The 19299-nt window shown below is 39.9% G+C and overlaps 1 protein-coding gene across 4 annotated transcripts in view; it reads left to right on the top strand.

The window, feature by feature from the left end:
• LOC101161568 (A-kinase anchor protein 2) overlaps positions 1-4362 on the top strand; it is an 87138-nt gene extending 82776 nt beyond the window's left edge. For all 4 annotated transcript variants that reach the window (XM_011481945.3, XM_011481944.3, XM_004075004.4 and 1 more), the window contains one exon: positions 2446-4362. In XM_011481945.3, coding sequence (XP_011480247.2) covers positions 2446-2565 — 120 coding nt within the window. In that variant the 3' untranslated portion in view covers positions 2566-4362. The remainder of the gene's footprint in view (positions 1-2445) is intronic.
• Positions 4363-19299: the final 14937 nt, after the last annotated feature.

Here is a 19299-nt window from a genome sequence, read left to right as displayed (position 1 = left end):
TAAGTCTCATCAGTGGGACATATTGTGTCCAAACAGCTGCTTGCTCTCTATAGGGTTAGCCTGGAGATGTGGGAGGGGCCAACTTGATGGCCATGACCTCTACATTTACATTTAAAACAATAAAAAGTAGAAAAATAGGAAAACCTAACTACCTACCTATTACCATAGAAAAATGAATAAATAATATGAAATGTATACAATGAAAAAAAGCACAAAATAAAGACCTGTGGAGATATGTTAGTAAGTAATTTTTTTATATTTGGACATGTATTGAACAAAGTATTTCTTTTGATGTAAAAACAGACTAATGTGACTAAACTCAAAACTTGTTGTAGTGACCCGTTGGGTTTTGGTCATAGTGTAAATCAAAAGGAAGCTAAAAAAGCTTCCATGATGACATATTGTAATTTTTGAGACCTTTCAGGGCTTTTGGGGCTGCAGCTGTGCGTCTCAATGGGGAGTCCTTTTCAGAGTTCCACATGCTTTACCCAGAACCTCCTCTGGTTCTGTCAGCATCTCAGCAGGGAGGATGGATTCATGTGATCTACATGAGCAACACACTTTTGATACAATGGGTTGAAACAACCCACAGGATAGTTCCTTCAGAGGAAGTCTGAAATGTTCTGTATCTGATCCCAGGTCTGCTTGTTGTGTTTTGTTCTCTTTGGTTGTGCATGATATAAGCCTGAGCCTACATTTTGGTGTGACACCCCCTCCCTCGTCATCTTACAGTCACTCACTATACCTTAGTTTGGGTCACTCACAGGTATTTAGGGGTTTAGAGATTAAAAGAGCTTGTCAGGTTGTCAGGCTGAAGAAATTCCCTCTTCTGGTGACTCTCCCCTCCCCCCGTAAAACCTTTAACTTTACTTCCTTCTGATTAAGTATTTATTTACCGTTTCAAAATATGAAGCATACAAAGAAAACAGTTATGTTTACTTGTTTACATGTACCGTATTTTCCGGACTATAAGTCGCACCGGAGTATAAGTCGCACCAGCCCAAAAATGCATTATAAAGTAGAAAAAAACACAGATAAGTTGCACTGGACTATAAGTCGCATTTTAACTTTCACAACCTTATATGACACAATAATAGCAGACTGTTTATCTAATAATTTCACAGTAATTTTTTCTCAAACTTATTTATTTATTCTTTTCATGAAGCATCATTGGCTAACTAATACTCTGTTTTCATCCTGTATTTGTAGAAACAGTTGTCATTTTTATTTCATTTCTGAATCTATGAAATCATTGGAAAATAGAATATTATGTTGTTAGCCTTCAAGATCTTACTGTAAAAAAAGTTTGCTGATTCTCTGAGTCACTTAACATCCTCTTAACACTTAACATACCTCATAAATCAAATTTAGCCAGGAACATCATCTCTGTTCCTCACAAATGAACATAACAGGAGGGTTAACAATGTATTTATTTCAATTTAGTTCTAATATAAGTCGCTGCGGAGTATAAGTTGCACCCCTTGCCAAACTATGAAAAAAAGGGCGACTTATAGTCCGGAAAATACGGTAGTCATATTTCGACACAAAATGACCTGCTGGGGGTAAAGGGAACTTAGTGAACACATCACGTGTCAAGACCAGGAAGTGAACCACAAACCATCAGCTATCAGACACCTTTGTTCTCCACGTTTGACCCGTCCTCTGGTGCAGCAGTGATGCTGCCGCCACAACTGGGCTTGAAAATCCTTTAGCTCCAACATTAGGAACTAAACTGACTTCATTTGGCTGGAGCCATGAGTTAGTCAGATGTTCTGGGCGTGACATCACACTCACTCGGTCCAGTTTTCATATACAGTCAAAGACTTGAACCCACGACCTTCCGGTCTCAGGGTAGTCACTCCACCACTAGGCCAGTATCTGCTACACTTTTTGGACTAACAACTAAGTTTAAAAAAAGGTGGAAATCCTTTTCTATATGCTAGGATTTACTTTACAACATAATAGTAACAAAAATAAATTAAATTTATATAGAAAGCCAGTTTGTTTACAAATCAAAAAGAATTGAAATCAAAAAGATTCTAATCAATGTCTAACTCCTTCACACATTTGCCTGTTTGTTCAATGTTGAATGAGCAAAAAAAAAAAAGCACAAAAAAGGTCATATTTCTGACACATTCACCCATAATCCTTTGTTCCATCTCCCTTCTCTCAAGACATCGTCCTCTGTTGAATGTGTGTTAGTGTTTTTTCATGGCATGAGTGTGTGAGAAGCAAAAGTCCTCAAGCATGAAGCTTTTCAGAAGACTTTTCGTTCAGGAGCCGTGTTCGAACGGAACACGTGCAGAACACGTGCAGAACACGTGCAGAACACATGCAGGAGGTGCTCCATCCGTGTTTATCGCTGCATGTACCGTGACTGAGCTGCTGCACACGCCTGCTTCAACTGTCCTTCCATCTAAATGAATATTCCTGGGTTTTTTTAAGGTTCTGGAGGCCACCAGAGTGACCCGGAGGAAAAGCAACATGGCTCTGAAGTGGGAGGCTGGTATCTATGCCAACGAGAAAGAAGACGAAGAGGAGGAGGAGGAAGAGGAGGAGGAGTGAGCAGCTTTCATTGGAAGCAAAGGCTGAGAAGACAGGAGTACAGAGAACTGAATAATATTTATTTCCTCTAAAACAGCATCTTGTTGGTCACATGACCCCCTCTGGTGTCAGCCAGTGGGGAGGGGGGTCATCAGTGACATGTCATCAGAGTTTGATGAGTGAAGTGACTCGGAGCGAGATTTAAAGGCATTTGGACTCAAACTCAAAGAACAGCATCCAGATTTGAGTATGTGGCAGTTTCCACAGCTGATAGTCTCCAGGGATTTCATAGGAATTTTTGTTCTCTGTAAGTTTTCACATGAGAACCGTTTTGGGTCTAATGAAAGCAGGAAAACAGCATGAAAGTTCAAACAAAAGGCTTTGGATGGAAGCTCGACGACTGCTAATGTTCCAGAGGAGCAACACCAAAGGGCAGCATTTTTGTGGAGTGGATGTTTGGTCCCATGTTGTGCCACAGCCCCCCCCCCCCCCCCCCTCCCCCCCTTCATAGTGCAGTTCCAACATAAAGCCTCTTTTCCTTGTCTGGAAGGAAACCTGCAACCTTTTGCCTTAGACTAGCGGCAGTTATTGGTAACAACAAACCTTTATTACTGCGGCATTAGTAGATCAATCAAACAACCACATTAGATAAAAAGTTTCTCTTTGATATTTAGTGACTTTTTTTCCATAAACCGTAACTAGAAGGACAATATTTGGGAAAAAGGGTGAACTAAAGGGCTGGCCGGGCTTTTATACTCCCTTCTATGATTTTGTTGTGGCTTTCTTGACATCCTTTTCTGATGTAAGCAATGATAGATGTACTGAGGTAGGGCTGTATTTGATGTGTATCAGCGCTATACTTTGCAAACTGAGAACAAGATGGGATGAAATAATCTTGAAAAAGCTTTTTATGAGGTTTTTTTTTAATCACCAAACCAGAATGTTGTTCAGTGAAAGGGAGCAGCTTGTGCTCTGGAACAAGAACACCAGACTTTAGCTCCGTTATTAGAATCCATACTGTAACAAGGGGCTTGAGAGTTTTTTTTTCCTTCATTACATTACTTATTGTTATATAGTTGTTTAAAAAATGATGCTGAGAGATGGAAAGCCTCCTGAATGTTTTCCTTCCTTCATTTTTTTTGCTCTACTTTTTTGCTCATCAAGTGGAAAGAAAAAGGAGAGCAAAAGCGACACTTTCCATCACGTTTCTGTGGCTTTTCCCGTCCAAGTGTCCTTCAGCAAGTCTCAAACCTCCGGTTAAACGCCAAAAAAAAAAGTAAAACCCACAGAGGTAAGCCTTTGAGAGTTGGATTTTGTTTTTTAAAGAGCAAACCACTTGGTAGTTGCTGCACAGCAATTTTCTTTAGCATAGATTTACATTTCAGTAGAAATCAAACTCCAAAACACACTTTTGAGTTGTAAAACAGGAAAAAGCTGCTCAGCTGTAGTAGTACAGTTATAGTACAACACTATAGTGAATCCTTCTTTAAAGGAAATAGGTCTTTCTCACCATTCCAGATGCTAACAGATGTTACAGACGGAGCTTTTGCTGCACTCTGAGTTATACTTATGAACACGAGGCTTTTGGTGTTTGGAATCAGTATTTATCATTCTAAGATCTCGTTTCTCCTGCTGCAGACTCAGCAGTGAGAGTTTCACACTCTATTTGTGTGTTGAACTTATTATATATGATATTTAACCTCTTCCTATGTTAACCACTTGTACGCTCATATTCATTTTCTGTTTTCCAGATCATGTAAGGCTGACATTTGACCACAAATGCGATCAACATTTTTCTCATTAAAAGGAAAAGCTGGACGTGTCTGACTGATTTCTTTGTGTTTGCTGTGTGCTGTTAGTCCAACATGAGGAATGAGGGGATTTTTTTCTTGTAACCCTTGTGCTATCCTAGGCACTTTACCATTGGGAGTTGGGTCATCACACTAGACAGTGCACTGAACCTTTTTTCTTCAATGATTTGTGATCTTCACTGGTGTCCATGGATTACATGAAATCTTTCCACCTTTATCCACCTTTGTCATGGTAGGGAGAACACGTCAATGGAAGGGTGGGGTCATCTAAGGTAGCACAAGGGTTAAGTGGAATATCTTCTGCTCTGCAGACATATAACGCAGGAATATTCGAGTGTTTTGCTAAAAACAATCCAAAAGGAAATATGAGTTACAGCCACTAGTGGCGTTGTATGGTCAGCAGGCGCTCACATCGGACCCAGTCTCCTCCCCCTTTCCTTTTGCTCCTTTGCTCAGAAATGCATTTGCCAAATTCATTTTAAAAAATATTTTTTTGCTTTTATGATGGTTTCATCTCCATAGCAACAATTATATTTTTTCGTCGTGTGGGGATAGTTGTCAGAACTCAAAGCTTTGTCTCCCCCTCTGGTCACCGGCAGGCGCTGTCTCCAGAGCACTGAATGAATGCACTTCATTTCCCAGCAACCCCAGCGTGCACTTCCTGGATGCCTGACTCTCATTCACTCAACCAGTCTACTTAGGAGGCACTGCACTCAGTGTAAAGTATTGTTTGTGTCACTCAGCCTTCTTTACCGAAACGTTCTATCCAGACCTGATCTTCTGATATCCTAACCAAGATTCTGAGTCTGCCTGCCCCGAATCTCGTCTGGATCCTGACTACTCCTGTTTCTCCTTTGATGCTTTCATGCTTGTTATTGACCCTGCCTGTCCTACCCTGATTTAGCCTTGTGGAATTTTATCTGAGCTAATAAACCTGCTGCAATTGGAACCAGCCAACATTTGAGTACTAGAAAACTCAGACACTACTGTTGTCGTGACAGTAGTGAACACATTTATGTCATTTTTAGAAGAATCTGCACAAGTACATTTTTGGATTCTACTACTGAAAATATTAAGCTTTTTTTATTGTTTTGTGTGTTGTTGTTTTTTTGTAATCCATGAATGAAATATCATAAGATGAGTAACATTGTCATAATTTAGCAGGTTAATGTTTATTTTATACGTGTTATGACATTTGAGAACTAGAATACTCAAACTACAGTAAAATGCCTTCATATTTTGTGTGGCGGTATTCTATGAAGTACTAAATAGTACTATGAAAGAACTTCTAACTACCAGTTAGATGAATGGGTTTTATTCAAAGTCAAAATCTGGAAGAAAATATCTAACTTAATTTATATTACATTTCAGAATTTGATTACTCAAAATAGACTGTATACAGTCAACTCTAACTAACTTCTACTCATTACACAAATGTCATAAGACGAGTGGAGCGCTGAACATCCAAACTGAGGAACTCATTGTGGACACAGAGCCTCCCTTTCTCTCCTGTTCGCCTTTGATGTACAGGTGGGGCGAGGGGTCCACATCTCTGCAGACCTTTCCTGGTCAGCCTACACCTCTACCCCCAGTCAAAAAGGTTCAGCAGCGGCTACACTTCCCAAAGATGCTCAGGAAGCAGCAACTTCATCCAAACCAGCCGGAGACCTTTTTCCAGGAACCTGAATATTTTTTTATTTTATTTTTTAGTATTAGGAGCTTTGTGAAAAGTGGCTACAATACAAAATGGTTTGATTTGTGATAAAGAAAGGAAACAAAGATTTAAGAGCACAAGCAGCCACTACCAGCTATGAAAAGACCAAGTCTTCCCAAGGGAGTGGCTATTTATAGCATAAAAAACAAATAAATGCTAAACTGTGCAGCACTGACAGATCTAAGCAATCCTGCTGCCCAACACACAGCTCTGTTCCTAGAATTTAGGAATTTAGTTTTTAGGTTTAAGTTTCCTCCTTCTTCTCTTGTTTTGTTAGGAACGCAGTTTCACAGGTACATGTTCGGATAACACATACGTGAAAAGAGTATGCAGACACTCAGACTTTTGGGAAGTCGCGCTGAAGCTTTCAGCACCATGGAGAGCGGCCTTCAGCTGACAGAAAGGACTTGAAGACACAGAAGAAACTCTTAAACAGATATCAGATTCTGCAAAGTTGTACTCTTTTAGGGGATTTATATCTAAACTATTCTTTTCAAATTGTTTGCATTTTCTTAATATTTTAGCCACAGTTTTAGATTTACAATCAATCATGTGTGAATAGATTTTGCAAATTCGTACAGATCTGTTTTAATGACTTTATATCATAAAATGTGAAATATCTGCCACGATGTGTAACTACTTTAAATCTACACTAGAGGGCGGTCTCACATAAATTTTAATCATAGTTAACTTCATAACTTTGATTCGTTAAGAAAATGAACTTTTAACACACAGCTTTGAGGAATATCTTTATTCTTTTTGTTGACTTAGTGTGACTTTATCAAGCTTTTATCTTAACCTAATAAAATTATGAACTAACAAGGTAATCCCTAAATTCTGAGGTTTCATCTCAGGTGTGTCAATCAAAATGTGAGTCCAGCTGATCTGAGGAGAAAGACAATCAGCTGTAATGAACAGCAGCTGTGTTTCCTGCAGGAGGAACTTTTTTAAGCTCCTCTTGTTTGCTGGTTTCTCTTTTTTGTGTATTTGCACAAAGTCATTTTTGTTTATTTAGTTATGAACAGTTTAGGACTCCATACTTTTTAACTGCAGTTAACATTTTATCTACGTTTAATTAAAGAATGTGCCCATTCTTCCAGAAACATCCAGTGTTTATCTTTATACTCTGAATTAAGCCATTTTGACCATGAGGGTAACAATCTGCACGCACATCAAATGTTTAGTAATTTTTTCCGGCATTGGGCGAAAACCGCGCAAATGATTGGCGGTCACTTATGTGTCGGCAGCAGAATCAAAACACTCACACAGCCCAGCGGTCTTTTTATTATTTATTTTTAATACTCTCTGATGGGTAATGCGCTGTGATACTAATTCTGAGGGGTCAGAAATTCAAGAAAAATGGGTATGGAAAATAAAAATTGCAGAAGCATGTTTAAAAAAAGTTTTTCAGAGGAATTTTTAAACTAGGTTTAATTAAAACATTATTTGAATATACACTTAACCATACGACGGAGTTCTAGGTGAGAACAAAATCCTGGAGGATACTTTTTAAAAAAAAGTATAGTTTCTAAACTAAATTAAGTCTGGAGACTGCTCCCGCCGGTGACCAGAGGGGCAGACAGAGTTCCGACTTCTGACTAAAGCACACGGATTGGCACTTAAGAGGAACCTTCAGGAATACCAAACAAAAAAATTGGGTTAGGTCTATTTTTGAAGAGTTTGTTTGATGTAGATTTTGAAGATTCTCATTGATCCAGGTGATGTCTTAAAGTTCATGAGAAGTCATGGAATCTGGACTTAAAGTCTTCTTTCTTGAAACGTTGCCCCACTCATCCAAATGGCTTCAACAGTCTAAAAACTAAAAAAACATTTGTTTAATTAAGTGTAGATAAATGTTGACTGCACTTAAAAAGAAGTTCAAAGTTTTTAAAAACCAGAAACAGTAAATTTATAATAAGAGTAGGAAATAGATAACATCCTTAGTCTGATCTGAGTGGAATCAAATTACAAGCATTTTGCTGATAATACATCAACAATTCATGGGCATGAACTCGTGTAAAAGTAACAAGAACAATATGGATTCCTGTGAATCCCTACAAAGTTTTCCCTCCACTTTCTCTTGTCGACAGCTTGTTTGTGATGATTTAAAATTTATTTTACATTGTGGAGTTTCTCTTTTCAGCTCCACTATTGTTTTGTTTGTCTTCGTTGTCTTTTCCCATCAGTTTACAGTTCCCCATTCACTGATCTTTGTGCAAAAGTAGGTTGACACCCCCAATGAGGAAACTGTTTGTAAAATCTGAGATGATGGCACAGCCATCTGAGGAACCTGTCTCTCCATGCAGCCTTGAAACAAAGTAAACTGCAGTTGTGCGTGTGTTACTGAGTGTGTACTCACTGTGTCTCTTAATACTAATTGTATGAAGCAGCTTCCGGTGTCAGGCTTATTTTCAGTTTAAAGTAAACACGCTACATAGAGTGTTTGTGACTGAGTGAAATGTAAAATTGGAGGTTGAATAAATGTTTGACCGGAGAACCTTTATGTAACCCTTGTGCTATCCTAGGCACTTTACCATTGGGAGTTGGGTCATCTAGACCCACTAGACAGTGCACTGAACCTTTTTTCTTCAATGATTTGTGATCTTTACTGGTGAAATCTTTCCACCTTTATCCACCTTTGTCATGGTAGGAAGAACACGTCAATGTAAGGGCGGGGTCATCTAAGATAGCACAAGAGTTAAAATGAGGTCAAGTGCTATCTCACTTCCTGTGCTCCTGTTTCCACTCTTTGGCAGCGTGCATCTCCTCCAGCATCTGCACACGAACGTATGTTTGCACATACCAGCGGCGGAGTGATGAGTCTCATCCCAATAAAGCGGTTCCCAGGATTCAGGCTTTTATACTCCCTTCTATGATTTTGTTGTGGCTTTCTTGACATCCTTTTCTGATGTAAGCAATGATAGATGTACTGAGGTAGGGCTGTATTTGATGTGGATCAGCGCTATACTTTGCAAACTGAGAAGAAGATGGGATGAAATAACATTGAAAAAGCTTTTTATGAGGTTTTTTGTTTTTTTTTAATCACCAAACCAGAATGTTGTTCAGTGAAAGGGAGCAGCTTGTGCTCTGGAACAAGAACACCAGACTTTAGCTCCGTTATTAGAATCAATACTGTAACAAGTAACAAGTCTCAAACCTCTGTCAGAAATGCATGTGACAAATTCATTAAAAAAATTATTTTGGCTTTTCTGTTGGTTTTTTCTCCAAAGTAACCATTAAAAATATTTCTTCATCTGGGGGTAGGGATCATGTTTATGTCATTTTTAGAAGAATCTATATAAGTAATTTTTCTATTTCTTGGCAATTGAGATTTTTTTAAACCACACCCACATTCCTGATACGTTTGAATGTCACTTCTCCTGTTATGTTAGGAATGCAGTTTCACAGGTACATGTTCGGAACATAGGTACCACATTCGTAAAAAGAGTCTTCAGACACTCGGACTTTTGGGACTTTTGCGCTGAAGCTTTCAGCACCATGGAGAGCGGCCTTCAGCTGACAGAAAGGACTTAAAGACAGAAGAAACTCTTAAACAGATATCAGATTCTGCAAAGTTGTACTCTTTTAGGGGATTTATATCTAAACTATTCTTTTCAAATTGTTTGCATTTTCTTGATATTTTAGCCACATTTTTAGATTTACAATCAATCATGTGTGAATAGATTTTGCAAATTCGTACAGATCTGTTTTAATGACTTTATATCATAAAATGTGAAAAATCTGCCACGATGTGTAACTACTTTAAATCTACACTAGAGGGCGCTCACACGTAAATTGTAATCATTGTTAACTTCATAACTTTGATTCGTTAAGAAAATGAACTTTTAACACACAGCTTTGAGGAATATATTTATTCTTTTTGTTGACTTAGTGTGACTTTATCAAGCTTTTATCTTAACCTAATAAAATTATGAACTAACCAGGTAATCCCTAAATTCTGAGGATTCATCTCAGGTGTGTCAATCAAAATGTGAGTCCAGCTGATCTGAGGAGAAAGACAATCAGCTGTAATGAACAGCAGCTGTGTTTCCTGCAGGAGGAACTTTTTTAAGCTCCTCTTGTTTGTTGGCTTCTCATTCAGAGTCTGGAAAGATGGGAGCTGAGTCGTTTGTGGCCCTTTGTGTTTTGGCTGTTTTCCTTAGCAAAGGTTTGTAGGTTTATTTGAAGGATTTGTGTTAAACTGCAGATTGAAATTTGTCTTTCATAAGCCATTAGAGCAAACATTTAACCGTCTTTTAAACTGTCATTCTCTATAGGTTTAAGTTTACCTTTTGCTAGAGAAACCCAGGATGCAGACCATAAAAAGATGGGAAGAAAAGCTGGTGAGAATTAATGCTAAGAAATATGTACTGAAAATTATTAGTGGATGTTTACTACTTCCTCTCTGTTTCTTCCCCCAAAAGATTTGGCTTTAGTTTGTGGCCTTGATCTTCAACAGTCATTGGATTCCAGGTTGGAAAATCTTGTTAAAGAAGGTGAGTTGGAGAATAAACACGTGGCTTGGTTTCTCTATTAAATATACAAGAGCAAAAAAATATTAATACTATAATAAAAAAAACTGTAAAAAATTCTAAAGTAAAATATCATTTTTGTCAGTACAACTGGAAACCAATGAGGTGGAAGCCGTGGCTCACTTTGCCAAAAAAGCGGCTGTAGTATTTAGAGTGGGCAACCAGACTGTGTCCGACGCCGCCAGCAACCAGACTGTGTCCGACGCCGCCAGCAACCAGACTGTGTCCGACGCCGCCAGCAACCAGACTGTGTCCGACGCCGCCAGCAACCAGACTGTGTCCGACGCCGCCAGCAACCAGACTGTGTCCGACGCCGCCAGCAACCAGACTGTGTCCGACGCCGCCAGCAACCAGACTGTGTCCGACGCCGCCAGCAACCAGACTGTGTCCGACGCCGCCAGCAACCAGACTGTGTCCGACGCCGCCAGCAACCAGACTGTGTCCGACGCCGCCAGCAACCAGACTGTGTCCGACGCCGCCAGCAACCAGACTGTGTCCGACGCCGCCAGCAACCAGACTGTGTCCGACGCCGCCAGCAACCAGACTGTGTCCGACGCCGCCAGCAACCAGACTGTGTCCGACGCCGCCAGCAACCAGACTGTGTCCGACGCCGCCAGCAACCAGACTGTGTCCGACGCCGCCAGCAACCAGACTGTGTCCGACGCCGCCAGCAACCAGACTGTGTCCGACGCCGCCAGCAACCAGACTGTGTCCGACGCCGCCAGCAACCAGACTGTGTCCGACGCCGCCAGCAACCAGACTGTGTCCGACGCCGCCAGCAACCAGACTGTGTCCGACGCCGCCAGCAACCAGACTGTGTCCGACGCCGCCAGCAACCAGACTGTGTCCGACGCCGCCAGCAACCAGACTGTGTCCGACGCCGCCAGCAACCAGACTGTGTCCGACGCCGCCAGCAACCAGACTGTGTCCGACGCCGCCAGCAACCAGACTGTGTCCGACGCCGCCAGCAACCAGACTGTGTCCGACGCCGCCAGCAACCAGACTGTGTCCGACGCCGCCAGCAACCAGACTGTGTCCGACGCCGCCAGCAACCAGACTGTGTCCTTCAGCCTTCTTCAATAAATCTGATTCTTATTGCTTTAGAATTTTGTCTCTTCCTGTAGTTCTTGGGGAAGACCTTCCCCAGATGTACTAAAAACCTGCGCAAACAAAAGGCTACCGCTTAACATTAACATTAATGTGTTGTGAACAAAAGGAGGAACCAGTATTTGAGGCTGAAACGGAAGATTATGAACATGACGTGTAACTTGACGTCAACTGGTGTGGTTTTAATGTGGAAGCTAGATGTTGGAAGTGGATATTTTGCAGTTGAGAACCAATGCTAAAGGCAAAATGGAATAAAAATGTTAATCCTATTGGCACACGCGGAGTAAACTAAAGGCATGCAGTCAACACAATATAGGACTGTGCAATCTGCATTGAGGTGGATCAAGTCATGAAATCTGCAATTATAGAACAAATGTTGATCTCTAACTTGGTTGCTCACAAAGGAGAGGCCGCTCACAGTAAAGGGAAAGGTTTACCTTATCTGATCGCTCTTCCCTGCTGAGACTTACTTCAATAAGGAACCATAGACTAACCACAAAGCTGCCCAAATTGTCCCCCCCCACCCAAAGCAATTTTTGCCCAGAAGTTGACAAAACTGTCCAGATGAACGAGACACTGCCTAACCTGGAAATACAAGTGTTTGGCAAGGCAGCTGACACACTGCATTTTGGGATCTGTAGTTAAAGATCAATTTATCTCACTTTGAAATTTTTTAATGGTATAGGTTAATCTGATTAAAAATTGTCTTAGATCTGGTTGGATTGTAGGAATAAATATTGATTTATCGATTGTTACACCCCTAAAAAGCTGACATCCATTGGATTTTGAAGGTGAAAATGGAGTCTGAAATGGGAGGGGAATGTTCACAGAGTTTACTCCACCCACTCTGGGAAAATCTGTTTTGTCTTGCAGTTTTCCTGAACGTGTTCAAGCATCGAGGAAAGATGACCAGGATTTAGAACAGTAAAGATTAACAAAGTTTTATTCCCTGACAGACTTTTCTAAAACAAAGTTTAACAGATATCTGTAAAGCTCCGGAGTCTGCAATGCACACAGCTTACATGTGGCAAACAGTTTTTAGGAGAGGAGACAAAAGACGGCTTCTCAAAGAAAGATTTTTATCCCTGTGCTCCGCTGGACAAAACTGTCCAGATGAACGAGACACCGCCTAACCTGGAAATACAGGTGTTTTGCAAGGCAGCTGACATGCTGCATTTTGGGATCTATAAGATCAATAATCAATTTATCTCTTTTTGAAATTATTTTTTAATGGTATAGGTTAATCTGATTAAAACTTGCCTTACTCAGATCGATCTGGTTGGATAGTAGGAATAGATATTGATTATTGTTACACCCCTAAAAAACTGACATCCATTGGATTTTGAAGGTGAAAATGGAGTCTGAAATGGGAGGGGCATGTTCACAGAGTTTACTCCACCCACTGTAGGAAAATCTGTTTGTCTTGCAGTTTTCCTAAACGTGTTCAAGCATCGAGGAAAGATGCCCAGGATTCAGAACAGTAAAGATTAACAAAGTTTTATTCCCTGACAGACTTTTCTAATACAAAGTTTAACAGATATCTGTAAAGCTCCGGAGTCTGCAATGCACACAGCTTACATGTGACTAACTTGCAAACAGTTTTTAGGAGAGGAGACAAAAGACGGCTTCTCAAAGAAAGATTTTTATCCCTGTGCTCCGCTGGACGCCTCTCCCCGGGCGCTTGGAGTGGTCGACAGCTGGACCGCCCACTACCTTCGGTCCATATTTGGAGCCGACCACACTGTCGGTTCTTCTTCACAGGTAAAATGCTTTCCCATCTGTCCATGACAAATATGTTGTGGACAGCAGAACCCCATTGCAATTGCTGGAGCAAAGGTTAGCCTCTTCCTGCGCATGGGAATGTTTGCACGACTCTGCTCCCATGGATTGAGTCTCAGGTAAGGTCAAAGCCGTGAACTTTTGTCAGAGGTCACGAGTAAATGGAAAAACCATGTAAGCCTGTACCTTAACACTTCAATGTAATAAAAATTAAAACAGCAAGCATACATATCTTCACCACCTAAAGAATGCCGAAAAAGGTGGGATTAAAAAAGTGAGTGCATTTGTTTCTACACACATAGATTCACATAAAAATGGATCTAAATATGCAACAAATGTATTAATAAAAAGCTTTAATAAAATAAATAACCCCTCCCCCCTACCCAGAGTTAAAAACGGCTAGAAGGGCATAATTATAAGTAAAAGACCACTGTGGGAACACTTTTAAATTAGATCAAAAGATGATCAGAGTGGGACTTTAATCAACGGATGCAAGTGCAGTGGGAAATGTTTAGTTATGCAACAAGGAAGCTTCAACAACACGTCAGGTCCCGTAGCTACACACCATATAGACAGCCTGCTATAGTACAGGAGCTTAGAGACTGAATCTGAAGAACCAGCTTCAAACAGCTGCTACGTCAAGATTGATCTAATTTTTCTAGATCTCCTGCTCTGTTCAGAAAGGTCCTGAGTGATTCCATTTTTTAGTCGACATACTCAAGTCTACAACTGTGGACTGACTTTTTACTTGGACTTATTGAATGACTTTAAAGTCCTGTTACAATCATCTTTTCAATTGCAAAAGCGTTCATAGTCGTCTTTATTATGATTATGTTGTCTTTTACCAAAATCAAAAAACCCGTGTCGTTTTCAGAGTTTCTGTAGAGCGGCAGGAGTTCAATAGAAATTCATTTGTGGAAGTCGGTGTGGAAGTACGCCCGCCACCCCTCCTGTCATCCATTTGTTTACACTCTGCAACTAGTTTACAGCTCCTCACAACTCCAAGCTAACATTAACGGTAAAACAAAACGGCGAGCAGATACCAGCTCAGAGAAGGAAATTCAAGACATTAGTGGATCTATTTGTCTGCAAGTGCATGCATCAGAATTGGAGCAGAGCAGACAAACTTTGGCCCGTCCATGGCAGCTCCAGTGATACAACTGTACGCTTTTTTAAACGGCGAGTTTCTTCTGCTCCTGATCAATCATGATTATAATAACGACATACTCAAAAAAACAGTTTTAATCTTACATTATTTTGCTTATGTATATATTTTTGTAAATGTCCTTAATCATGAGTAAAATGTTTGTTGGTAAAAACACCAAAAACGTGATTTCCTTTGGAGCGGGTCTTTAACTTTGTTGATAATACCACGATGAATGAATGTGGTCAGTCAAATCACCCATAATTGTTTAGACCAGGGGTCTGCAACCTGAGACTCCGGAGCCACATGAGACTCCTTGACTCATTTGTGGCTCTCTGACAGAAATTTCTTTTTAAAAAGTATGTAATTCTAAAACTGTACCTATTTTTTGGAGTAGACGGTGCAGCAAGCAAAACAAGACGGACAAGTCAAACTTTACTCAACTTATTCACAAACAGTTGAAGCAAAGTTCATCTTGCTATGCCAGGCACCTGACTACAGTACCTATAATGTTTCAATAATGTTTCAATAATGCATCAAGCGGTGTAGCTTGGTATTTTACCAAATTCCAGCATTTTGGACAAATTATTAAACACTGCCAATGTACCACATAAAAAATCAATTTGAGGTCAATACGCACATTTTAGATGGTCATATATTATGCTTCTCTTAAGCCTTTCTTTTATAAATTCCGCGCTGTTTAGTGTATTCTGTTCAGGCATGTCTGTGGTCCTACGGAAACAGAGGGAGGGAGGGGGGCAGACATGCTACATGTTGCAAAGCTGTGAGCTCTGTAAAACTGAAGAAAACACCAGATAAAAAGCTTAAACCGCTTATCTTGTCTTGTGCTCTCTGGTCCGAGTCCTGACGCAGATGTAGTGGTCCCAGTCTGAGTAATATAGTGCCTTCTTTATTTAACCCTTGGGCTATCCTAGGCACTTTGATATTGGGAGTTGGGTGATCTAGACCCCACAAGACAGTGCTCTGAACCTTTTTTCTTCAATGATTTGTGATCTTCACTGGTGTCCATGGATTCCATGAAATCCTCTCCATCTTTATCCACCTTTGTCATGGTAGGCATAACATGTCAATTTAAGGGTGGGGTCATAGGATAGCACAAGGGTTAACACTTTCAGAGTAAACTATGTTCATATATTCATTCATTCATTTTCTACCGTTTTATCCCTTTCGGGATCACGGGGCTGCCAGAGCCTATCCTGGCCACTTGTGGGCGAACTCTGGACTTTTCGCCAGTCGTTGCAGGGCCACAATCACACACCCATTCACTCTCACACTCACACCGGAATTGACCTATGAAACATAGGTCAATTAATTTATATATTCAATTTTAATGCAACTCAATTTTATTTATATCGCCCAATATTACAACAATAGTCATCTCAATGGGCTTCACACCGGTAATAGTATAACAAACATTTAATCTTAAAGAACGTGAAGTCATAGATTTCAGTAGATAATGGCTAAACTCAGCTGAACAGACTAGGCTAAACTGGGCATCCCTGCCCTTAGACCAGTGCTTCTTAATTAGTGGGGCGATGCGATGCCAGGGGGGGCGCGCAGTAGTAGCAGTTTTAGGCACAGGTAATACGGGCAATTGCTCTGGGCGCAAAAGGGAGCCTGTGGGGCTCAGTGCTTGGAAAAAGAATCTGCGCCACTGCTATTATCTGTTATATCACAGAGTTTGTAACAGCCTGAAACAGTGAACTGCCGTCCCTGCAGCTGCTCTTGTCTACTGTCACACGTTTTTGACATAAAGACAGCAGGTAATGCAGGAAAACAGCTGACCCGTATGAGATCATAAAGTGATGAGATAAGTAGGGGTGGGATTATGTAAACTTGCTCCTTCCCACTCCTTTTCAAGCAATAAATCAAGCTCTACTTATACTTTAGTTAATGATCACTATATTTAATTAAGCAAATGTGATTTAAGTGACGTTTTTCTTTTGTTTTATTTTCTGTCTTTTTAATCCATGCATTTCATCATTTCTGTAATGAGTTTGATAAATATGTGTAAATTCTTTATTGCTTTGACTACAATGCTTGAAATAAATCAATAAATCAAATCAAATAAAAAATCCGTCATTTAGAAAAGAAATCAGCTCAATGTTTTTTAGCTATTTCTTCAGACTAAAAACGTTAAATAAATTGGTGCTGCTGTGTTAATGTTTCAGATCAATTTACATTTAAGATTTTTTATTGATTGAATTATTTTTCTCAGCATCAAATGGTTCAGTTGGTCAAAATGTTTCTAGTTTAAATAAGGAATGACAGATTTTTTATTTCAGGCACTTTAAGCTTCTTTTCTGTTTTAGACCATAACAGGGTTACTGTGGCAAAATAAAGCTATTGTTTGTTGAAAGTGGATTTATATTGCTGTTTTCTTTTGTTAATGTTAAATGATACAATTTTAGGTATACTTACACAATTTTTATAGATACTAACCTAATATATTGTCACCTTTTTCCTAGGGGGGGCTTTGCAAAAAATTATTGAGAAGCACTGCCTTGGACCCTCCTTCTCAGTAAGGAAAAACTCCAAAAAAAAAACAGATTCTGGAAAAAAAATAAGAAACCTTAGGGGTGTCCACATGAAGGAGGGATCCTCCCCAGGATGGAGAGCGATGCACCACAGACCTTTTAGAGAAGATTTGGTGTATATAACACTACAAATGCATGCTTAAATAATCCAGCAGATGGGCTTCACCCAGATGAGTTGGGGTATGGCAGGGGGTGCGAGACGAGCCAGAGGTGGGGCAAGGTTATAATAGTTTCGGAATTTTTATTAGTTTTAGTTTTTATTTCGTTTTGAATTTTTGTTTTTAAATTAATTTAGTTTTAATTAGTTTTTAGAGGCTGCTTTACTAGTTTTTATTAGTTTTTATTTTTTGAAATTGCTTCGTTTTAGTTTAGTTTTTATTAGTTTTAGTGTTAGTTTTAGTTTCTTCTTTTTTTTTTTTTTTGTAAATTAGGATATTTGTCAGGTGCATGATTCAAAATCACCAGAATAAGTATTGTATGATAAAAACGCAATCGAAGATACATTTTGAAACTGTTATTATTCAGAGGACACAGGGACAATCGTCCTTAAATTAAAATACAACAGCCGATAACAGCATTACGTTACCTGCTCTCGCTTCTTTTTCGGGGGAGGGCGGGCGACAGGATAGCTTGTCTAGGTACTGTTGATTTACGTTTTTGTGTGCGCCTTTTAAATGTACTTTTAGATTTGTAGGGTTTTTCCCTTTGAGGAGCCTTCCACAAATTTTGTCTCCTGCTTCGACTACAAGGCACTTACTTTTGTTTTCGACGCTGTTATATTCAAAAAAGTCCCAAATAGGACTCTCCCGCTTTCTCCCAACTTTTAATGCAGCCATCACGCTGATGTAAATGTCTATGAACCCGCTAGCCGGCAGTGTCTGACAGACATCATGTGACGTCACAGACAACGTGATGCCGTAGGGGTCAAATACACAGTAAAACTAGCAGCGTGAAGTAAATAGATTTTATTTCAACCCAAAAGACTTATGTATTAACAAAGACGAAAACGAAGGATTTTTTGGGGTTAATATTATTTAGTTTCAGTTCGTTTTATTCACACAACAAACAGTTTTAGTTAGTTTTCGTTTTTTTAAAAACTCTCGTTTTTATTTTTATTTCAGTTAACGAAAATGTTTTTTCAGTTCAAGTTTTAGTTTTTTCGTTCGTTTTCGTTAACTATAATAACCTTGAGGTGGGGTCCACAACCAAGCGTAGGAGCAGGGATGAGCCAAAGACGAGGTACACTGTCAGGTACAGGAGCAGTGACGAGCCAACTGGAATCTGGAATCACAAAGAGGGACAATGCATGAATCGCACTGCACCAAACAGAGGCATGGAGAACTGAATGATAAATAATTTATCAAGAACAGACGAGAGGAGCAGAGAAGAAGTAGATGAGAATAGAGGACAGAACCCTGATGTACCATACTTTCCCCAGCTTCAAACTTCTAGTAGCCTACAAATCAACTTAGTGTTATTAGGTTTAATTCAAACGTTAATAGTAAGTTAAATGTTCTCTGATTACTAGCTAGCCTGGAAACAAGTCTGTCCAAAGACCCAGTTTGCCAAATAAAATTAGTGACCATTTTTATTATGGTCTCCATACAATTAAAATATCATAGTGTTCAAGAGAACCATAAACGGCAAGAATCAGCAGACACAGATAATATCAACACGCACATACCAAAGCTTTAGTTCCTGATCGGATGACTCAATGCAAAGCTACACCAAAGTTCATATATTTCAACTCTGGAAACAATGTGCTGTAAAGCAAACTTTTTGTCACTGAGCTGACTAAAACACTTTGCCATTAGAGAATCGCTCCGCGACGCTCAGATTACACCCCAGGACCTCTAATCAGGTCCAAATATTGTCCTAATACTGAAAAGCAATCTACAGTGCAAATCCCATTCGGTATGATAATAGCAAGATGCCAAAACAAATACACCCTCCTGCCTCCACCACCCCATATCATGGGGACAACAACATTTCCATTCATCAATTCACTTTCCAAACCCACTTATTTCCTTCCAGGGTCACTGAGTTGCTGGAGCCTATCCCAGCCATGTTGGGTAAGGACAAGGAAGACTGTTCAACCGTACACCTTGCC

This window comes from Oryzias latipes, chromosome 12 (genome assembly GCF_002234675.1).
Source record: "Oryzias latipes chromosome 12, ASM223467v1".
Lineage (NCBI taxonomy): Eukaryota > Metazoa > Chordata > Actinopteri > Beloniformes > Adrianichthyidae > Oryzias > Oryzias latipes.
This window is presented reverse-complemented; position numbering and strand designations above follow the sequence as displayed.